The following is a 17,713-nucleotide window of genomic DNA, read 5'->3' as shown; positions in this document are numbered from 1 at the left end:
TTCGCTGCTTTTATTGAGCCGTCATAGACCTTCTCCTCTCTCTGCAACAACATTATTCTTTCAGCTTTTCCCCAATCTGATAGAAGGTCATTGACATGAAGGTGTCAGTCTGCTTCTCCCTCCACAGCTGCTGCCTGACCAGCTGAGTATCCTCTGCGTGCTCTGGTTTGATCTTTAGATCCAAAGTCTGTTCCCTTCACTCTTGGCATCGATGTTTGCCAGCCTTTTATCCTACTCTGAGATCAGTCTAACACTTCCCTCTTACATAGTCCTCCATTTTCTATCATTCATGTGCTTATCTAAGAGTCTGTTAAAAGACCCCAATGTGTTTGTCTTTACCCCACCCCCGGCAAGGCATTCCATGCACTCGCCACTTTCCATGTAAAGAACTTGCCTCTGACATGCCCCGCCGCCACACTTTTCTCTAATTGCCAATATTGTGCCCCCCGGAATAAGCCTGGAGAAAAGGTCTTGGGCTACCCACTTGATCTATGCCCCTCATCATCTTGTACACCTCTATCAAGGCACCTCTCCTTCTCCTTCACTCTAAAGGGGGTTGGGCAGACATATCCAAATGAACCCACCACCCCCATTGAGAAGATCATAAGCCATTCGGCCCATCGAGTCTGCTTGGCTATTCCATCCCTCTCAACCCCATTCTTCTGCCTTTCCTTGTAACCTTTGCCACCCTTAATAATATCAATGTCTGCTTTAAATATCCCCAGTGACTTGGTCTCCACAGCCGTCGTGTGGACAGTGTTGCTGGCACTAATTGGGCTTCTCTTCCTTCCAGCATTGATGGTGTGGTGAAAGCGAAATCATTGAAACAGCGTGTCAACAGGATGACTGAGGTGGTGAAGGTCTTGAAGGAGGGAAAGAGTCAGATGAACAAACAAGTCCAGGATCTGGATTCATCGATAGAGGCTTTTGTGAACAAAGTCAAGGTCAGTGTTTCAATGTTCAGGCTTCTGGCAATTGTTTTACCAATTCAGATAGCCTTCGGAGTTGCCAGAAAGAAGGTAGAGAGGGGAAGGGAGCCGGAGCTCAGTTGTCTAAACTCCGACCCCAGCTCCCCACAACAACAATTGCAAGGGGCAACACGCACTCAAGGTCGCACACACACGCAGGCAAAGATGTATGCTGGGGGGCGCTCAGCCCGTCAGGCAGAATCTATGGAGACAAATAAACAGTCGATGTCTCCTTAGATATTGCCTGACCTACTGGGTTCCTGCAGCATTTTGTGTGTGTTACTCTGGATTTCCTGCATCTGCAGAATCTCTTGTGCTTATGATGGCAAGAGCCATGTTTACATGCGTCGGTTCAAAGCACCACGCTGCCCGCAACTACTGAATGTCGTAAAAACAGAATCCCATCAATGTTGGGCAGGTCAGGTAGCTTCCGAGGAGGGAGAAACATTTCACAATTCGGCTTGACCATCTTTCATTTGACCTGGAAAACAGGCCTGATTTACGTTGCAGAGAAGGGGAAGGATGGAGGGAACAACTGGAACATGTATAATTGGGCGAGGGTGTTCCTCAGGGATCAGTGATGTACAGTGCTGTGCAAAAATCTTAGCACGCATATATAGCCAGGGTGCTAAGACTTTTGCACAATTCTGTTTGTCAATGTGGAATGAAGAGGGAGTTTGTAAATCTGGTGGGAGCAAAGGATGTTGGGAATGGCAAGGGTGGCGTGCCACATGAGGGGTGTGGGGCCAGTGGCGGAGGAGGGGGTGACACGGGTGCTGACACTCCCAGCCCTGAGAACCAGGCAAGGTCCCTGTTTTGGGACCCCTGCTCTTCGTGATTTTTATAAATGGCCTTGATGAAGAAGTGGAAGGGTGGGTTAGTAAGTTTGCTGATGACACAAAAGTTGGGGATGTTGTGACAGTCTGGAGGGTTGACAGAGTTTGCAGCAGGACATCGATGGGATGCAGAACTGGGCTGTGAAGTGGCAGGTGGAGTTCAACCCAGATAAGTGTGAGGTTCATTTGGGTAGGTCCGATTTGAAGACAGAATACAATATAAAAGGTAAGACTTTCGGCAGTGTGGAGGATCTGAGAGATCTTGGTGTCTGCATCGATAGGCTACGCAGGCTGCCAGTGATGTTAAGAAGGTGTATGGTGTGATGGCATTCAGCAACTGTGGGATTGGGTTCAAGAGCCGAGAGGTAATGTTGCAGCTATATAGGACCCTGGTCAGACCCCACTTGGAGTACTGTGCTCAGATCTGGTCACCTCACTACAGGAAGGATGTGGAAACCATAGAAAGGGTGCAGAGGAAATTTACAAGGATGTTGCCTGGATTGGGGAACATGCCTTTGAGAATAGGTTGAGTGAACTTGGCCTTTTCTCCTGGGAGCAATGGAGGATGAGAGGTGACCTGATAGGGATGTATAAGATGATGAGAGGCATTGATCGTGTGGATAGTCAGAGGCTTTTTCCCAGGGCTGAAATGGCTAACACGAGAGGGCACAGTTTTAAGATGCTTGGAAATAGGTACCGAGGGGATGTCGGGGGTAAGTTTTTCACAGAGAGTGGTGGGTGCGTGGAATGGGCTGCCGGTGGCGATGTGGAAGCAGATATAATAGGAGCTTTTAAGAGCCTCTTCGATAGGTAGATGGAGTTTTAAAAAAATAGAGTGTTATGCGCTAGGGAAATTCTAGACAGTCTCTAGAGTAGTTTAAGTGGTTGGCGCAACATTGTGGGCCGAAGAGCCTGTATGGTGCTGTAAATATCTGTTTTCTATGTCATTCGATTACAAACAGTTGGGTTATTGATCATTACAGAATGTCTCTCTGGTGATTCCCGCTCCCTCCCCTCTCCCTTCCCCTTTTTCTCACCCAAGTGGATAGGGTTCTAACGATGGTTAGGGTTCGTTCTTCAGGGAGTTTGGTATGAAAGTTGGGAAGGGTGCCGAACCTGTACAGTAAGTCTCAGTTAAGCCTCATTTGGAATATGGTGCCCACTTCTGGACACCAGGAAGGATATCGAGTCTTTGGAGAGGGTCTGGAAGTTGTCCTTCAGGATGTTGCCTGGTTAGATCATATTAGCTATAAGGAGGAGTTAGACAGCCTTGGGCTGTTCCCTCTGGAGTGTCAGAAGCTGAGGGGAGACCTGGGAATAGTCTATAAAATTATGAGAGATGCAGAAAGGACTCTGTGGTTAGATGGAGTCCTTTTCCCATGGTAGAGGGAGCAGGTGAGCGCAAGAAAGTTTAAAGGAGATTTTCAGGTTTCTTTCAACACAGTGAGAGGTAGGTTGCGAGAGCACACCGCAGAGGCAGACCCAATAGCCAGTCTAAACAGGCAGCGAATAGAGACCTCAGCATCCGTCACTGAGGACCCCCATCACCCCGGACGTGCCACCTTCTCTTTCCTACCATCCAGGAGGAGCCTGAAGACACACACTCACTGTGTTAGGAACAGTTTCTTCCCCTCTGCCATCAGATTTATGAATGGGCATTGAAGCCATGCACATGGACTCACTGCTGTTTTCTTTTTTTACTCTTTTACTTTTGTACTACTTAATTTATGTGTGTGTGTTTGTGTGTGTGCGTGCGTGCGCGCGCGAGAGAGATGGTAATTTATAGTTTTTTAAATTCTTTTGCAATGTACTGCTGCTGCAAAACAACATATTTCACTACATACATATATATATATATACACACATACACACATACATATACTAAACCTGAAAGATACGAGAAAATCTCCAGATGCTGCAAGTCCAGAGCACCACTCTCAAAATGCTGGAGGAGCTCAGCAGGCCAGGCAGCAGCTGTGGAAATGAGTACTTTCCTTGTCCTGATAAAGGGTCTCTGCCTGAAATTTCTACTCTTTTCCATAGGTACTGCCTGACCTGCTGAGTTCCTCCAGCATTCTTGTGTGTGCTGCTCTATTCTGATTCTGAACATGGTCCATGCAGTTTGATTGATATCATGGTAGCTGCAGATATGGGGGGCTGGGGGCTCTTGCTGTGCTGTACTGCTCTGTGTTCTCAGATGTGTGTTGTGTTGTTGGTCTCAGCTGGGTGCTGTATGTGCAATTAATCCGGGCTGAGGGGAGTAAAAGAGCACAGAGAACAGTGCAGGAACTGCGTGGTACACAATACAGCAGGGGCTGTGAACCTGAAAGAAGAACTGAGCAAGATTACAACTTGGTGATCTGGTGTCTGGTTATCTGCAACTGTTGAATTCAGTGCCGAGTCCACGGTCTGTAATGTACTATGCTGGAAGGTTGGACACTTCTTCTTTGTCAAGGCAGCCAAGTGTGGTTCCCTCTGCGCGCACTCGTTAGTGGCAGCGTGCTCGCGTTCCTGTTAGTTACTGTGAAGTGATGCGACTGTCAGTGGCTGGTGAACCGAGTCCCCTGGCCTCGGACCATCCACGACACCGTGTGGGGGGATGTAGTGGGTGCAGCCTCTTTTGGCTTTGCTCAGAGCTGAGTTAAGATGACTTGATGGTTCGTGGGGAAACGGCACCTTTCATCTGGAATCCAGTAATTACAGTGGAGCAGTCTGAGCAATGTTTGTCTCTTGCAAGTGTGACCTTCCTCACTTTCAGACCAAGTACACGGTGAGGTTCTTTCTCTTCGCTCCCTCTGCTGAAGTCAGTTTGTGTTTTGTGTGAATTTCTCGTATGTGACCCTGGACGGTGACAGAGGGTTAGTGGGCAGTTTGAGTGCGTTACCTGCTTGTCTTCATTCTGATTTCTGACCCAGTTACTAGTTAGTAACGAGCCGCTTGGTGGAGGGCAGATCAGTGAGTCCGTGAGTAGATCCACCACTATAGTGATTCAACTAATAATGGGCGTCCAGTAAAGTTAGCTGAACAATATAGTTCTTGCGTGAGAAGTAGGGAGAGGAGTGATTGGTTGGTTTGTTGAGCTGTTCAATAAGATCAAGGTCTGAAGATTCAGGTCATTTTACTGTCAGACACTCCGGGGTGCAATAAAATGGCAGCGTGGTAGGGTAGCGGGCAGCAGTTAGCATAGCACTGGTACAGTGCCGGTGACCCAGGTTCGTACGTTCTCCTTGTGACTGTGTGGGTTTCCCCATTGGGGCTCTGCTTTTCCCCCGCAGTCCAAAGAGCTGCTAGTTGGTAGGATCATCGGCAATTGTAAATTGTCCTGGCTAGGATTAAATCAGGGGATTGCTGGATGTTGCGGTTGGAAGCGTCTATTCCACGCTGTATCTCAACACGTAAATAAATAAACATGGGCGGGGGGAGGCTCGTTGGGGGTGCAAGGGCCTCTTTCTGTGCTGGATCGCTGAACAAATCCCTTGCACACATGAAACTCACCGAGTGAACAGCCCACATAGTGACAGTAAAGGCAGTGATGAACTCAAACAGCAGAATGGTGCCACAGTACTAGTGCAAACTGAAATGCAATAAACAGACATACTTTATCGATCCCCAGGGACATTGGGTTTTGTTACAGCCGCACCAACCAAGAATAGTGTAGAAATATAGCAATATAAAACCATAAATAATTAAGTACTAATAAGTTAATCATGCCAAGTGGAAATAAGTCCAGGACCAGCCTATTGGCTCAGGGTGTCTGACACTCTGAGGGAGGAGTTGTAAAGTTTGATGGCCACAGGCAGGAATGACTTCATATGACACTCAGTGTTGCATCTCGGTGGAATGAGTCTCTGGCTGAATGTACTCCTGTGCCTAACCAGTACATTATGGAGTGGATGGGAGTCATTGTCCAAGACGGCATGCAAATTGGACAGCATCCTCTTTTCAGACACCACCGTCAGAGAGTCCAGTTCCACCCCCACAACATCCCTGACCTTACGGATGAGTTTGTTGATTCTGTTGGTGTCTGCTACCCTCAGCCTGCTGCCCCAGCACACAACAGCAAACATGATAGCACTGGCCACCACAGTAGTGACAATAACTGATGAGGTAGATGGTTTTCTACAATCTCATCCTCTAAAGTTTAAACTGCCATCTCCGTATTAAATATATAAAGTGAGTCTGAAACTTCTTGGGATGGAGAGTTCCAAAAATTCACAATGCTCTTGGAATGAATTCCTTCTCACCCCTGTCTTGAATAGGTGACTCTTCCTGCTGAAATTGTACCCTTAGTTCTAGCTACCCCCTGCTGGAGGGAACCATTACTTCAACACCCACCCTACTAAACCCCCTCCCTTCAGAATCTCTAAATTTCAGAAAGTTCACTTTCTTCAAAACGCTGAGAATAGGTCCAACCTGTTCGATCTTGCATGACAAGACGTCCACTTTCTTCTGCAGTCTACCCAGTGAAACGTCTCTACGTTAACTAGAATCCCAGTATTTCTGTGGATCTCCAAGTTACAAGTTTTTTCACACAGGGAGTGGTGGGTGCGTGGAATGCACGGCCAGTGGCAGTGGTGGAGGCGGATACAATAGGGTCTCTTAGATGGGTACATGGAGCTGAGAAAAATAGAGGGCTATGCGGTAGGGAAATTCTCGGCCGTCTCTAGAGTAGGTTACATGGTCAGCACAACATTGTGGGCTGAAGGGCCTGCAACGTGCTGTAGATTTCTATTCTCTATGATGCTCCAAGTGCAGTCTCACCAGCACCCTACGAAGCTGCCTCAAAAATCATACTAAACACCAATACTCCTTTAGATCAGCCAAATTACTTACCATACCTGCATGTTAATCTTCTCTGCTTCATGTACTAGAACACTTCATGCTGCAATGCCTTGCAATCTTGGGGTTGAGGGGTATATTAAATCAGCCATGATAGAATGGAAGAGAAGACAGTGGGCTGAATGGCCTCATTATGGTCTTACTGCACTGAAATAATTGGTTTTTCATTGACCCACGTCACACTCCAGCTGCCACCATCCTGCTCGTTTGACCTATCTGTGCCCCTTGGCAGGCCCTTGTGTACCCTACTCACCACTTCCTACTGCATATGTCCTTGCATAACTGGAATCCAGTTCACTCAACAGCCTTTGCCCTCGTCCCAATTGGGGTCATAGGTTCACAGAGTTCTGCCGCACAGAAGTAGCCCCTTGGGTCCAACTCTTCTCTTCCAACCAAGGTACCTGCCTGAGTCGGTCCCATTTGATCCATGTCTCGCTGAACCTTTCCTATCCACGTGCCCACTCAAATGTTCGGTTTGAACATTGCAGTTGTACCCGGTTCAGCAGTAGCTCGTTACGCCAACACTTCTGAATGCGCTTAAGGACATAAAATAGGGGGCAAGTATGGAGCACTTGACCCCTCAAGCCTATTCCACCATGCAGTATGATCACATCCTCTTTTGTGCCAGTTCCCCGTAGCTTTCAGAGGTGAAGATTGCACCCAAGTGGAAGGCTCCACAACACTCTGGAATGGAGGTGGTACTGCAGTCCGGCAGGATTCCTGGTGATGGCAAGGCCAGGGAGTCTGGGCTCAGAGAAGGTTGTCAGTTTGGCCCTGTGATCACATTATTCAGGGACAGGTTACCTTCCCCAAACATGTCCTGAATGGGATTAACCCACGGCGGTCTTCCCCTTGTTTTCACCGAGTAACCGGACTTTGACAACTTAGCTCTATCGCACTTGTCCACGTGGGGAACAGCTCGGCCCCTGCCACCACACCGCTCTGAACAAAGGAAGTGCCATTTTCATGCAGACGCTGACAAGTTGTACAATAATTGATCCAGTAGAAACCTTGTAGACTCCAGAATCCTGTCCTTGATTGATTGAGAATTCAGAGTGAAATAGGCCTTTGAGCCAAGCCGCCCAATTTAATCCGAGCGTAATCATGGGAGAATTTATAATGGCCGATTAACCTACCAACCGGCACGCTTTTGGATTGTGGGAGGAAACCAGAGCCCCTGGAGGAAACCCATGCAGTCGTGTAGAGAGCATGCAAACTCCTCGCAGGCAGTGGCAAAATCGAACCTGCATAACCTGCACTGTAAAGCGTTGTGCTAACCACTGGCTACTACATGTGTCAGGTGCTATGTGGTAAAGCCAGTAATACTTGAGAATTAGTAAAATAACTGTCCTTTGTTTGTCATTGTCTTGGTATGCTCAGCGAAGTTGATTCCCAGGCTGCACTAGAGTTTGGCTTTGAAGGGCCGCATTCAGCCTCGATGACTGCGCTATGTCCACACAGCATCTCTGTCAGCTTATTTTTCAGGCTCTCTTCCTCCTGGACTTCCACACGCCGGGAGGCTGTGCTCTGTTCTGGTAGCATGCCTTTTGTTTGTTAACCCTTGCTTTGCTGCAGTGCCCACAACCCCCCTCTTCCCTCTTTGTTTTCCTCAGCGCACGGTCATGAGGCGAGACGAGATCGAGAAGGAGTACGCCGGCCTGGTGACGCGCTCCGAGCAGCTTCTGGTCGCCTTGCAGAAGAAGAAGCAGGAGGAGGAGGAGGCCGAGCGGCTGCGGGTCATCCAGCAGGAGATGGAGCGAGAGCAGCAGAGGCGCGCGGAGGAGGAGCAACGCCGCAAGCAGGAGGAGGAGGACAGGCGGTTGTGAGTATGCTGCGGAGTGACCGCACTCAGAGTCTCACAGCACGTGCTGGTGGTGGAGCCAGGCACGATAGGGGCACGAAGAGACTCTTAGATACGCACTTGAATATGTGAGGAATGGAGGGTTATGGACCACGTGGGATAGGTTTAATTAGGTGTATTGGCTTAATTAATTTGTCACAGAATTATGGAGAAAGGGCCCTGTCCTTGTGCTGGGCTCTACGTTCTATAATTAGGCCCTTTGGCCTACCAGCTACATGAAGCACAGTCATGTATTCCTAGACTAGAAACGACATGGATTTACCTTCACAGTACAAATTTCCGGTTCAGATGCTGCCGAGCTGCAGTCCCTGTCAAGGCTGTGGTTTGTACTCGGTCATTTTTCATGTTTGTAGTGATGGTTCTCGGGATAGAGAGAAAGGAGCTGGGGCGTCACATTAGGGTTTTGGGACAAGGATGCTGAGGAGTTCGAGGTCAGGCAGGAGTCCAGAGCTCTGCTCTGCTCTGCTGCGTGTTCCAAGGCCAGCAACGTGGACGTGTGTTGAGGGACAGAGACCAGAGAGGATGAGTACAGGTCAGCAAGGCTGCTGAGTCGGAGAGTCTGGAGTTTCGGGGTCCTGTCATCGGCAAGTCCCGGGGTCGATACCGAACATCGAAGGTCAGTTGGAAATCCGGAAGTCGTCTTGGAGCCCAATGGGTGAAGCCCTGGGTCTGCAAGTCTGCGAGTCCACTGGGGAAGTCAAGGCCTGATGTCTGTGTGTGCGTGCGTGCGCATGGCCCTGCTTTGCTTGTCTTGTTGTGGCTCGCGTTGTTCTGCAGAGCGTTGTAGACGTGCTGTGTTGGCGCCAGGGTCTGTGGCAACACGGGTGGGCCGCCACAACAGATCCGAAGGTTCATCCGGTTGTTAACACAAGTGATGAATTTCACTGCGAAGATAATAAATGGTCCTGAATGTAAATCAAAAGGGTCGTTGGTCTGCCTTGGGAAGTTGCAGTGTGGCATGCTGAGGTGCATTTGAGTAGAGATGAGGGATTTTGTCTTCTCGTCTGATAGTTGTCACTGAATACTCTCGAAATTCTGAGCAATGACTCACCATAGAGTCAGAAGCACAGCACAGAAACAGGTCCTTTGGCCCTTCTAGTCCATGGCCAAAACCATTTAACCTGCCTGTTACCATGGAACTGCACCGGGACCAGAGCCCTCCATGCCCCTACCATCCATGTATCTATCTAAACTTCTCTTCACCGTTGAAATCGAGCTCACACGCACCACACTCGTTCCACACTCTCAAGACCCTCTGAGTGAAGGAGTTTCTCCTCGTGTCCTTCTTAATCTTTTCACCATTCACCCTGAACCCACGACCTCTGGTTGTGTTCCCACCCAGCCTCAGTGGAAAAAGCCTGCTTGCATTTACCTATCTGTACCCCTCAAAATGTTGTCTATCTCTGCCAAATCTCCTCTTAATCTTCTGAGTTCCAAGGAGTAAAGTCCTTACTGATTCAATCTTTCTTTATTACACGGGTCCTCCAGACCCGACAACATCCTTGTAAATTTTCTCTGTACTCTTTCAACCTCATTTACATCTTTGCTGTAGGTAGGTGCCTTTGTCCGTCACCACACGACTCCCTGAGCAAGGTTCTGCAGTGTAATTGAGCCTATCCTTGATCTCTGTTACGTAGGCGCAGAGCAAGGGCCACGGTGGAGCAGTAGGATTAAAATTGTCGGCCACTGTACACGTGGGGCAGCTTGGTGTGGGAGTGGCGAGTGGGCATTCAAAAACAAAAAGAGGGCACCACCTGTGCGTAGGAGGCGCAATTGATTCACCACGTGATCAGTTGATGGCACGCAACTGTTGAATTCCTAATGTCAGACTAATACAAGGAGAGGCAATCAGTGAACTGTCTCTCTTTGAGGCATTTAGTGGTGTATAATTCAGCCACCAAAGGCTATGTTTATAATCAGAAGGTGTATTTTACTTGTAAAGCAAACTACGGATGGTTTGATTTAGTGGGGGAAATGCATAAACATGTCAAAATATACACAAGGAGATGTGACTGCGTTCTCAGAACGGTTCTGAATATGGACGTGTTCAGTGGGCATTAGGCACGTGTGTTGTATGTACAGCCCTTTAAATAGGGTATTTGTGAGTATGTCTGTTAGGATCTTGTGTTCACAACTGTGGCTGATCCGGGGAGTTTCTCCTCGGGTGCTCGTTTGATTTTGCACGCTGCCCTCTCACTGCGTAGACAGCCTCCAGTCACGGTGGGGTTCCGTTCCTGGGACACTCTTTGTGACGTGAGCTGTCTATCAGTTGGCAACAAGCATCACTGTGACCGGAGGACGGGAAGATCGAGCGAGTCTGCTCGCCTGTGCCCGGCCCCGGATTCTTGTCACTCAGGTGGGAGGGGTCAGGGGGCGCGTGGTGGTGCTCCATACCCACCTGGCGGATGATGCCTGATGTTGGAACATCCTTCTTGCCCATTTCCAAAGCACTCGTTCGTATGTGGGTGAAGTGGGGGGGGGGGGTGGTCCTTGAGTCGAGCAGGACCTGTACCGAACCCGCAGAAATGACCTTGTCTACGTTTTGTCACCAGGAAAGCAGAGATGGAAATGAAGAGGAAACGAGAGGAGGGGGAACGGAAGAAACAAGAGGAGGAGGAACGCCGTCTGCAGGTATGAACAGTTCTTCAGGACGGGAAAGCGGAGCCCATCACAATGTGGCCCCAGCAGGGGAGGCCGTGGAAGAGATGGTCTGTGGACTCCAGAGACGAGCACTGGTTGGAGAACCTCTCGGGAGTCCACAGGACAGGGTCTGGGGAGGCTGGAGTTTAGAAATGTCTGGGGGTGTTTGGCTGTTTAAAGTGGTAATGTGATTCGATAGTTGTCTACATTAAAAGTATCCCTTTGGAAGACGTAAGTAAGCGATTGTGTTCTTCAAGTGAGAGCCACTTCAAGGGACGTGGATGGAGTCCAGAACGTAGAACATCTGGGTGTGAGGCTGAGCAGGCTTGAGGCTGAAAGACTGTTTTGTGCTCGGGTGCATCACTGAAGTAGGTTAGAGCTGTTGGGTAAAGTGGACGGAGTCTTTAATGGGATTCACTCGCTCCCCTCCAGTTACTCTGTGGAGGGTTTGTCATTTCTGGGTGGGAAAGCTGGGCTGGGATTCCACATTTCTCCAGCTGTAGCAAGTGCTGTCTGCGAAGCTCCATGGGTGCTTGAATGGTACCACAATACTAACCAAGAACCTGCCAGCCTCCGCTTTAAATGTACCCAATGACTTGTCCTCCACAGATTCACCACCCTCTGGCCAGAGAAGTTCCTCCTCACCTGTTTAAAGGGACATCCTTGTATCCCATAACTGTGACAATCAGGTCCTAGACTTGCTCGCTATAGGAAACTCCTTCCCTTTCAATACCTGGTGGGTTTCAATGAGATTTCCACTCATTATTCTAATCTCCATGCTCCTCATGCGTTAACCCTTGCATTCCCGGGATCAGCCTTGTGAACCTTCTCTGGATTCTCGCCAATCCAAAATGATATTGTTTGTTTTTGTAACACTCAGTTCAAATATTTATCTGTCTCCAGATTAAATGTATTTTATAATCTGGGCTCCAACACCCTTGGGGACAGAGTTCCAGAGATTTCCCACCCTCTGAGAGAAGACATTTCTACACACCTCAGTTTTAATCAAATGATCCCTTATTTTAACTTGTGTCTTTGTACGTGATCGTCCCACAAGCAGTGATGACTGGATAACTGTTGGAAACATTTCAACTTCTGCTCAGTCAAGCCCCCTCCCTGCTGTTCATGATTTTGACCCAGTTTGATTCTGTGTTTTCATCCAGTGGTAAATCAGTTCATTATCGTCTCATGTATCTAGATACAGTGAAAAGCTTTCAATTTGCTATCTGGCCAATGAAATAATTTCATTACAACAATGCATGGAACTAGCACAAGGGAAAAGGAATAAGTAACACAATGCAGGCCGCAGGGAGCGTGCAGACACAAAGATGCAAGGTCATGACAGGGTAGACTGTGAGGTAAAGAGACCATTTTATTGCAGTAGGGGACAGTTCAGTTGTCTTAAAAGCAGGGTGGAAGCTGTTCTTGAGCCTGGTAGTGCATGTTTCAGGCTTTTGTAACTTCTGCCCACTGAGGGGGTGAGGAGAAGAGGGAATGTCCAAGGTGGGTGGGGGTGGTCACTGCCCCTGTCATGACACAGGATTGCTCTGATATCTTCTGTGGGTGACAGTGCTCCCCCACCTCCTCTCCCTTTTGGCTGTTGATTTGCAATACTGAGACCTCTCTGTTACGTTACACTTCATGTTGTTACTCGCGCTTATCAGCTTGCCCGCCATATTGCAACGGCACTGAAGTGAAAACAGCTGAGCTTTGATTCTTCTTGGTTTTACCAGCTCTGTCCTGCAAAGTTCTGCTTACACTTTGTCCCCTGTCACACACTGCTTGTCAAATATCCCTCCCTCTGTCCTGCGACACTGCCGTCTCGTTTCTGCGATTTATCGGGCAACCAGCTCTCTGGGGGGTTCCCACCTCCCTTAAGCTGGGCACGTGATGGGTCGTCACTTTAGCATGGGTGGGGTGGAGGGAAACTCCCACTGCCACAGTATCCACATGTGACACTGGAATTCGCCTGACGTTGTTAGGGTGGTGTATTGGGATGTTCCGCAAGGATCATCTGCACCTTCTCACAAAAACCGTGGGTAACTAGAAATAGAGCATTTAGCAGCCATCTCCCCCGCTGGAGGGATAGGTCACTGACAGCTGCTCGCCAGAGTCCTCCGTCCTGGGCCAGGCTTTCACGTCGTCTTCATCTTCTCGGTGTATCGTTGCTCTCCCAGGGTGGGGTCTTTGGAGCTTCTGTAGTTCTGGGTTTTTAAAGGATGGGACTTCTAGACCCACGTCCAACCCTCCTCCTCCTCGCTGTCAGGCCTGCGACCGTCCACGGCAGAGTTGAGCAGCATAGTGGATGGGCGTCGTTGGTTTGGACTTCAAAATCCTGTGTGGAATTCACTCCCGTCGGTGCTGGCAAGTTCGGGCCTCTTGTAGAAATGCGAGAGTCGAAGGTCTGCTGGTGAATTCCTTTTGCAGTCTACCTCCAGGCTCTGGAGGGCGTTTGAAGGTTAGGCTGGACTGTACTGATGTTTACCCTGGGGAGTTTGCTCTAGGGTCGAGGCCCGGTGGCACCTGCATCCCAGTGTGGAATCTGTGAGGAAGGGCCACTTGGGGATAGAGGAGGATGATGGTGTATATTTGGTAATTAATGGATGCTGTCAGTCTTTTATCTCTCTAAAAATGATTTACTTTTAAGGCGATTGTATATTTCTTTAGACTGTATTTTAAAGTAGTTGTTTAAATTCTGACATTTTTCTCATTTTTGACATTCAGTTGTATTGACATGTTTGGAATTAAATATGAATAAATTAGTAATGATCGCCATTTGAAACTACTGCACGAAGTTTAGTCGGGGCAAAATTTGTTCGGTGGGTTCAGGAGGATTTCATAAATCAATGTATTGAATTGACTTTATTTCTTACGTCCTTCGCATACATGAGGAGTAAAGATCTTTATCTTGCGTCTCTGTCTAAATGTGCCATGTACAACAGGACTGTCAAATACAGTTGTATCAGCGTGGATTAATCAGTCTGATGGCCTGGTGGAAGAAGCTGTCCTGGATGGTAGCAACCGGAACAGTTTGTGGTTGGGGTGACTCGGGTCCCCAGTGATCCTTCGGGCTCTTTTTACACACCTGTCTTTGTAAATGTCCTGAATAGTGGGAAGTTCACATCTGCAGATGGGCTGGGCTGTCCGCACCACTCTCTGCAGAGCCCTGCGATTGAGGGAGGTACAGTTCCCGTACCGGGCAGTGGTGCAGCCAGTCAGGATGCTCTCAATTGTGCCCCTACAAAAAGTTCTCGGGGTATTGGGGGCCCATACCAAACTTCCTCAACTGTCTGAGGTGAAAGAGGAGCAGTTGTGCTTTTTCACCACACAGCTGGTGTGTACGGACCACGTGACAGATCAGTGATGTGTATACCGAGGAACTTAAAGCTGTTCACCCTCTCGACCCCAGCTCTATTGATGTCAATAGGGGTTAGTCTGTCTCCATTCCTCCTGTAATCCACAACCAGCTCCTTTGTTTTTGCGACATTGAGGGAGAGGTTGTTTTCTTGACACCACTGTGTCAGGGTGACGACTTCTTCCCTGTAGGCTGCCTCTTTATCACCTGAGATAGGGCCAATTGATGTAGTATCGTTAGCAGATTGGAGGTGTGTTTGATGACACAGTTACGAGTGTGCAGAGAGTAAAGGAGGGGGCTCAGGGCCTGGTGTTGGGTAATGAGCCTGACCGGGTCACTGACCTTTCAATGAATAGGAAATGGTCACCTCGACTCTTTGCCTTTTCAGATGGCTACAGATAAAGATGAGTATAGAGTTTGTGGGAGATTTTATTGAATTGGAGCAGGGCAAATTACAAGAGCATTAGCCAGGAACTAGGGAGAGTTAATTAGGAACAGCTCTCTTTGGACGTAGAAACATAGAAAACCTACAGCTCAATACAGGCTCTTCGGCCCACAAAGTTCTGCCGAACATGTCCCTACCTCAGAAATTACTAGGCTTACCTATAGCCCTCTATATTACTAAGCTCCATGTACCCATCTAAAAACCTCTTAAAAGACCCTATCATATCCGCCTCCACCACAGTTGCTGGCAGCCCATTCCATGCACTCACCACTCTGAGTGAAAAAATTTACCCCTGACATCTCCTCTTGTAGGCTCTTCTACATATTGTGTCAAGAAACCTTCCTGAACACATCTAACAAACTCCACCCCATCTAAACCCCTTGCTCTAGGGAGATGCCAATCTATATTTGAGAAATTAAAATCTCCCATCATGACAACTCTGTTATTATTACACCTTTCCAGGATCTGTTTCCCTATCTGCTCCTCGATATCCCTGTTACTATTGGGCGGCCTATAAAAAAAAAACACAGTAAAGTTATTGACCCCTTCCTGTTCCTAACCTCCACCCACAAAAACTCCGTAGACAATCCCTCCATGTCTTCCTCCTTTTCTGCAGCCGTAACACTATCTCTGATCAACAGTGCCACGCCTCCACCTCTTTTGCCTCACCTCCCTGTCCTTTCTGAAACATCTAAAACCCGGCAATCGAAGTAACCATTCCTGTCCCTGAGCCATCCAAGTCTCTGTAATGGCCACCACATCATATCTCCAAGTGCTGATCCATGCTCTGAGCTCATCCGCTTTGTTCACAACACTCCTTGCATTAAAATAGACACATCTCAAGCCTTTGGTCTGAGTGCGTCCCTTGTCTATCACCTGCCTATCCTCCCTCTCACACTGTCAACAAGCTTTCTCTATTTGTGAGCCAACCTCCTCTTCCCCAGAATCTTCAGTTCGGTTCCCACCCCCCAACAATTCTAGTTTAAACTCTCCCCAGTAGCCTTACCAACCCTTCCTGCCAGGATATTGGTCCCCCTGGGATTCAAGTGCAACCCGTCCTTTTTGTACAGGTCACACCTGCCCCAGAAGTGGTCCCAATGATCCAGAAATTTGAATCCCTGCCCCGTGCTCCAATCCCTCAGCCACGCATTTATCCTCCACCTCATTCCATTCCTACTCTCACTGTCGTGTGGCACAGGCAGTAATCCCGAGATTAGTACCTTTGCGGTCCTGCTTCTCAACTTCCTTCCTAACCCTCTCCAGTCTGTTTTCAGGACCTCTTCCCTTTTCCTACCTATTGCATTGGTACCAATATGTACCACGACCTCTGGCTGTTCTCCCTCCCACTGCAGGATATATTGGACACGATCGGAAACATCCCGGATCCTGGCACGTGTGGAGGGTGTTTAAAGATCAGCTGCACAGAGTACAGGATAGGTATATTTAGTAGAAGGAAAGACTAGGAAAACTAAGAGAACATTGGATGTTTAGGGAGGTGGCAAATTTAATCAATAAGATAAAAGAAATGTAGGGGCCAACTGGCCTAATTCTGCTCCTTTGCCTTATGGTATTAAGGTTTGGGGAGCTAAAATAAAATGGAGCCCTTGAGCGTTATGAAGAAGCTGGAAAAGAACTCAAGGGAATTGGGAAAGCCCAGAGCGGGCATAAACAAACCTTGGCAAGTAAGATTAAAGAGAATCCCAAGGCATTTTATACATCGGGAGTAAGAGAATAACTAAGGGGAAGGCACGACCACTCAGAGATAAGGGGGGCAACATGTGCTCTGAGGTGGCCGATGTGGGTGAGGACTTTGCCTTAGTATTTACCAGGGAGAAGGGTGTGAAGGATAGGGAGATGGGTGTGGAGCTTATTCACATGCCAGGGCATGCTGAGATAATGGAAGAGGTAGGGTTGGCTCTCTTAAAGAACATTAAGGTTGATGTACCCCAGGTTATTTAGCGAGATAAGATTGCTGGGGCCTTGACCAATATCTTCATGTCTCTCCAGATTTGGCTGAGGTCCCAGAAATTTGACAGGTAGCATATATTCCTCCTGTATTCAGGAAGGGAAATGGGGACTACCCTGGAAGTTGATAGGGAAGGTGCTGGAGAAGAATTCTTAGGGAAAGGATTTTTGAACAGCTGGAAAAGATGGTCTAATTGGAGACAGTCAGTTTGGCATAGTGCCCGGCAAGTCCTGTCTTTTGGTGGGGTGACAGTGGTGATTGATGAAGGTAGAGCTGTGAATGCTGCAATGTGTTTGAAAGGGTTCCTCATGGATACTCATCCTGAAGATTAAAATGTGCAGGATCCTTAGTGATTAGGCCTCTTGGATTCAGAATTACTTTACCTACAGAAGACAGAGGATAATGGTTGACAGGGCTCATTTTGGCTGGAGGCCTGTGATTAATGTGCTCCACAGGGATCGCTACCTGGACCACTACTGTTTGTGATACGTACAAATTAACTGGATGAGTGGGTTAGTAAGTTTGCAGATGGTATAAAAATTGGTGGTGGTGTGGATAGAATAGAAGGCTGGCAATGGATATGGTAGAGTATGGATCTGTTACGGGTATGGGCAGGGAACTGGCAGAAGGAGATTAACTCTGTAGTTAATCTGTAGGTCCAAGTCTGTAGTTCCCTGAAAGTGTTTACACAGGCTGATAGGGTGATTAAGAAGGCATATGACATACTTGCCTTCGTAGTCAAGGCAATGAGTTAAGGAGTCCGGAAGTTATGTTGCAGCTTTATAAAACCCTAGGCGGCGTCT

At 48.2% G+C, this 17,713-nt stretch overlaps 1 protein-coding gene across 4 annotated transcripts in view; it reads left to right on the top strand.

Moving 5' to 3' along the window:
- The window catches only part of LOC132403216 (unconventional myosin-VI), a 253,857-nt gene that overhangs the window by 221,128 nt on the left and 15,016 nt on the right, over positions 1 to 17,713 (top strand). For all 4 annotated transcript variants that reach the window (XM_059986609.1, XM_059986608.1, XM_059986611.1 and 1 more), the window contains 3 exons: positions 794 to 944; positions 8,257 to 8,465; positions 11,057 to 11,135. In XM_059986609.1, coding sequence (XP_059842592.1) covers positions 794 to 944; positions 8,257 to 8,465; positions 11,057 to 11,135 — 439 coding nt within the window. The remainder of the gene's footprint in view (positions 1 to 793; positions 945 to 8,256; positions 8,466 to 11,056; positions 11,136 to 17,713) is intronic.

This window comes from Hypanus sabinus, chromosome 12 (genome assembly GCF_030144855.1).
Source record: "Hypanus sabinus isolate sHypSab1 chromosome 12, sHypSab1.hap1, whole genome shotgun sequence".
In the NCBI taxonomy this organism is placed as follows: domain Eukaryota; kingdom Metazoa; phylum Chordata; class Chondrichthyes; order Myliobatiformes; family Dasyatidae; genus Hypanus; species Hypanus sabinus.
This window is presented reverse-complemented; position numbering and strand designations above follow the sequence as displayed.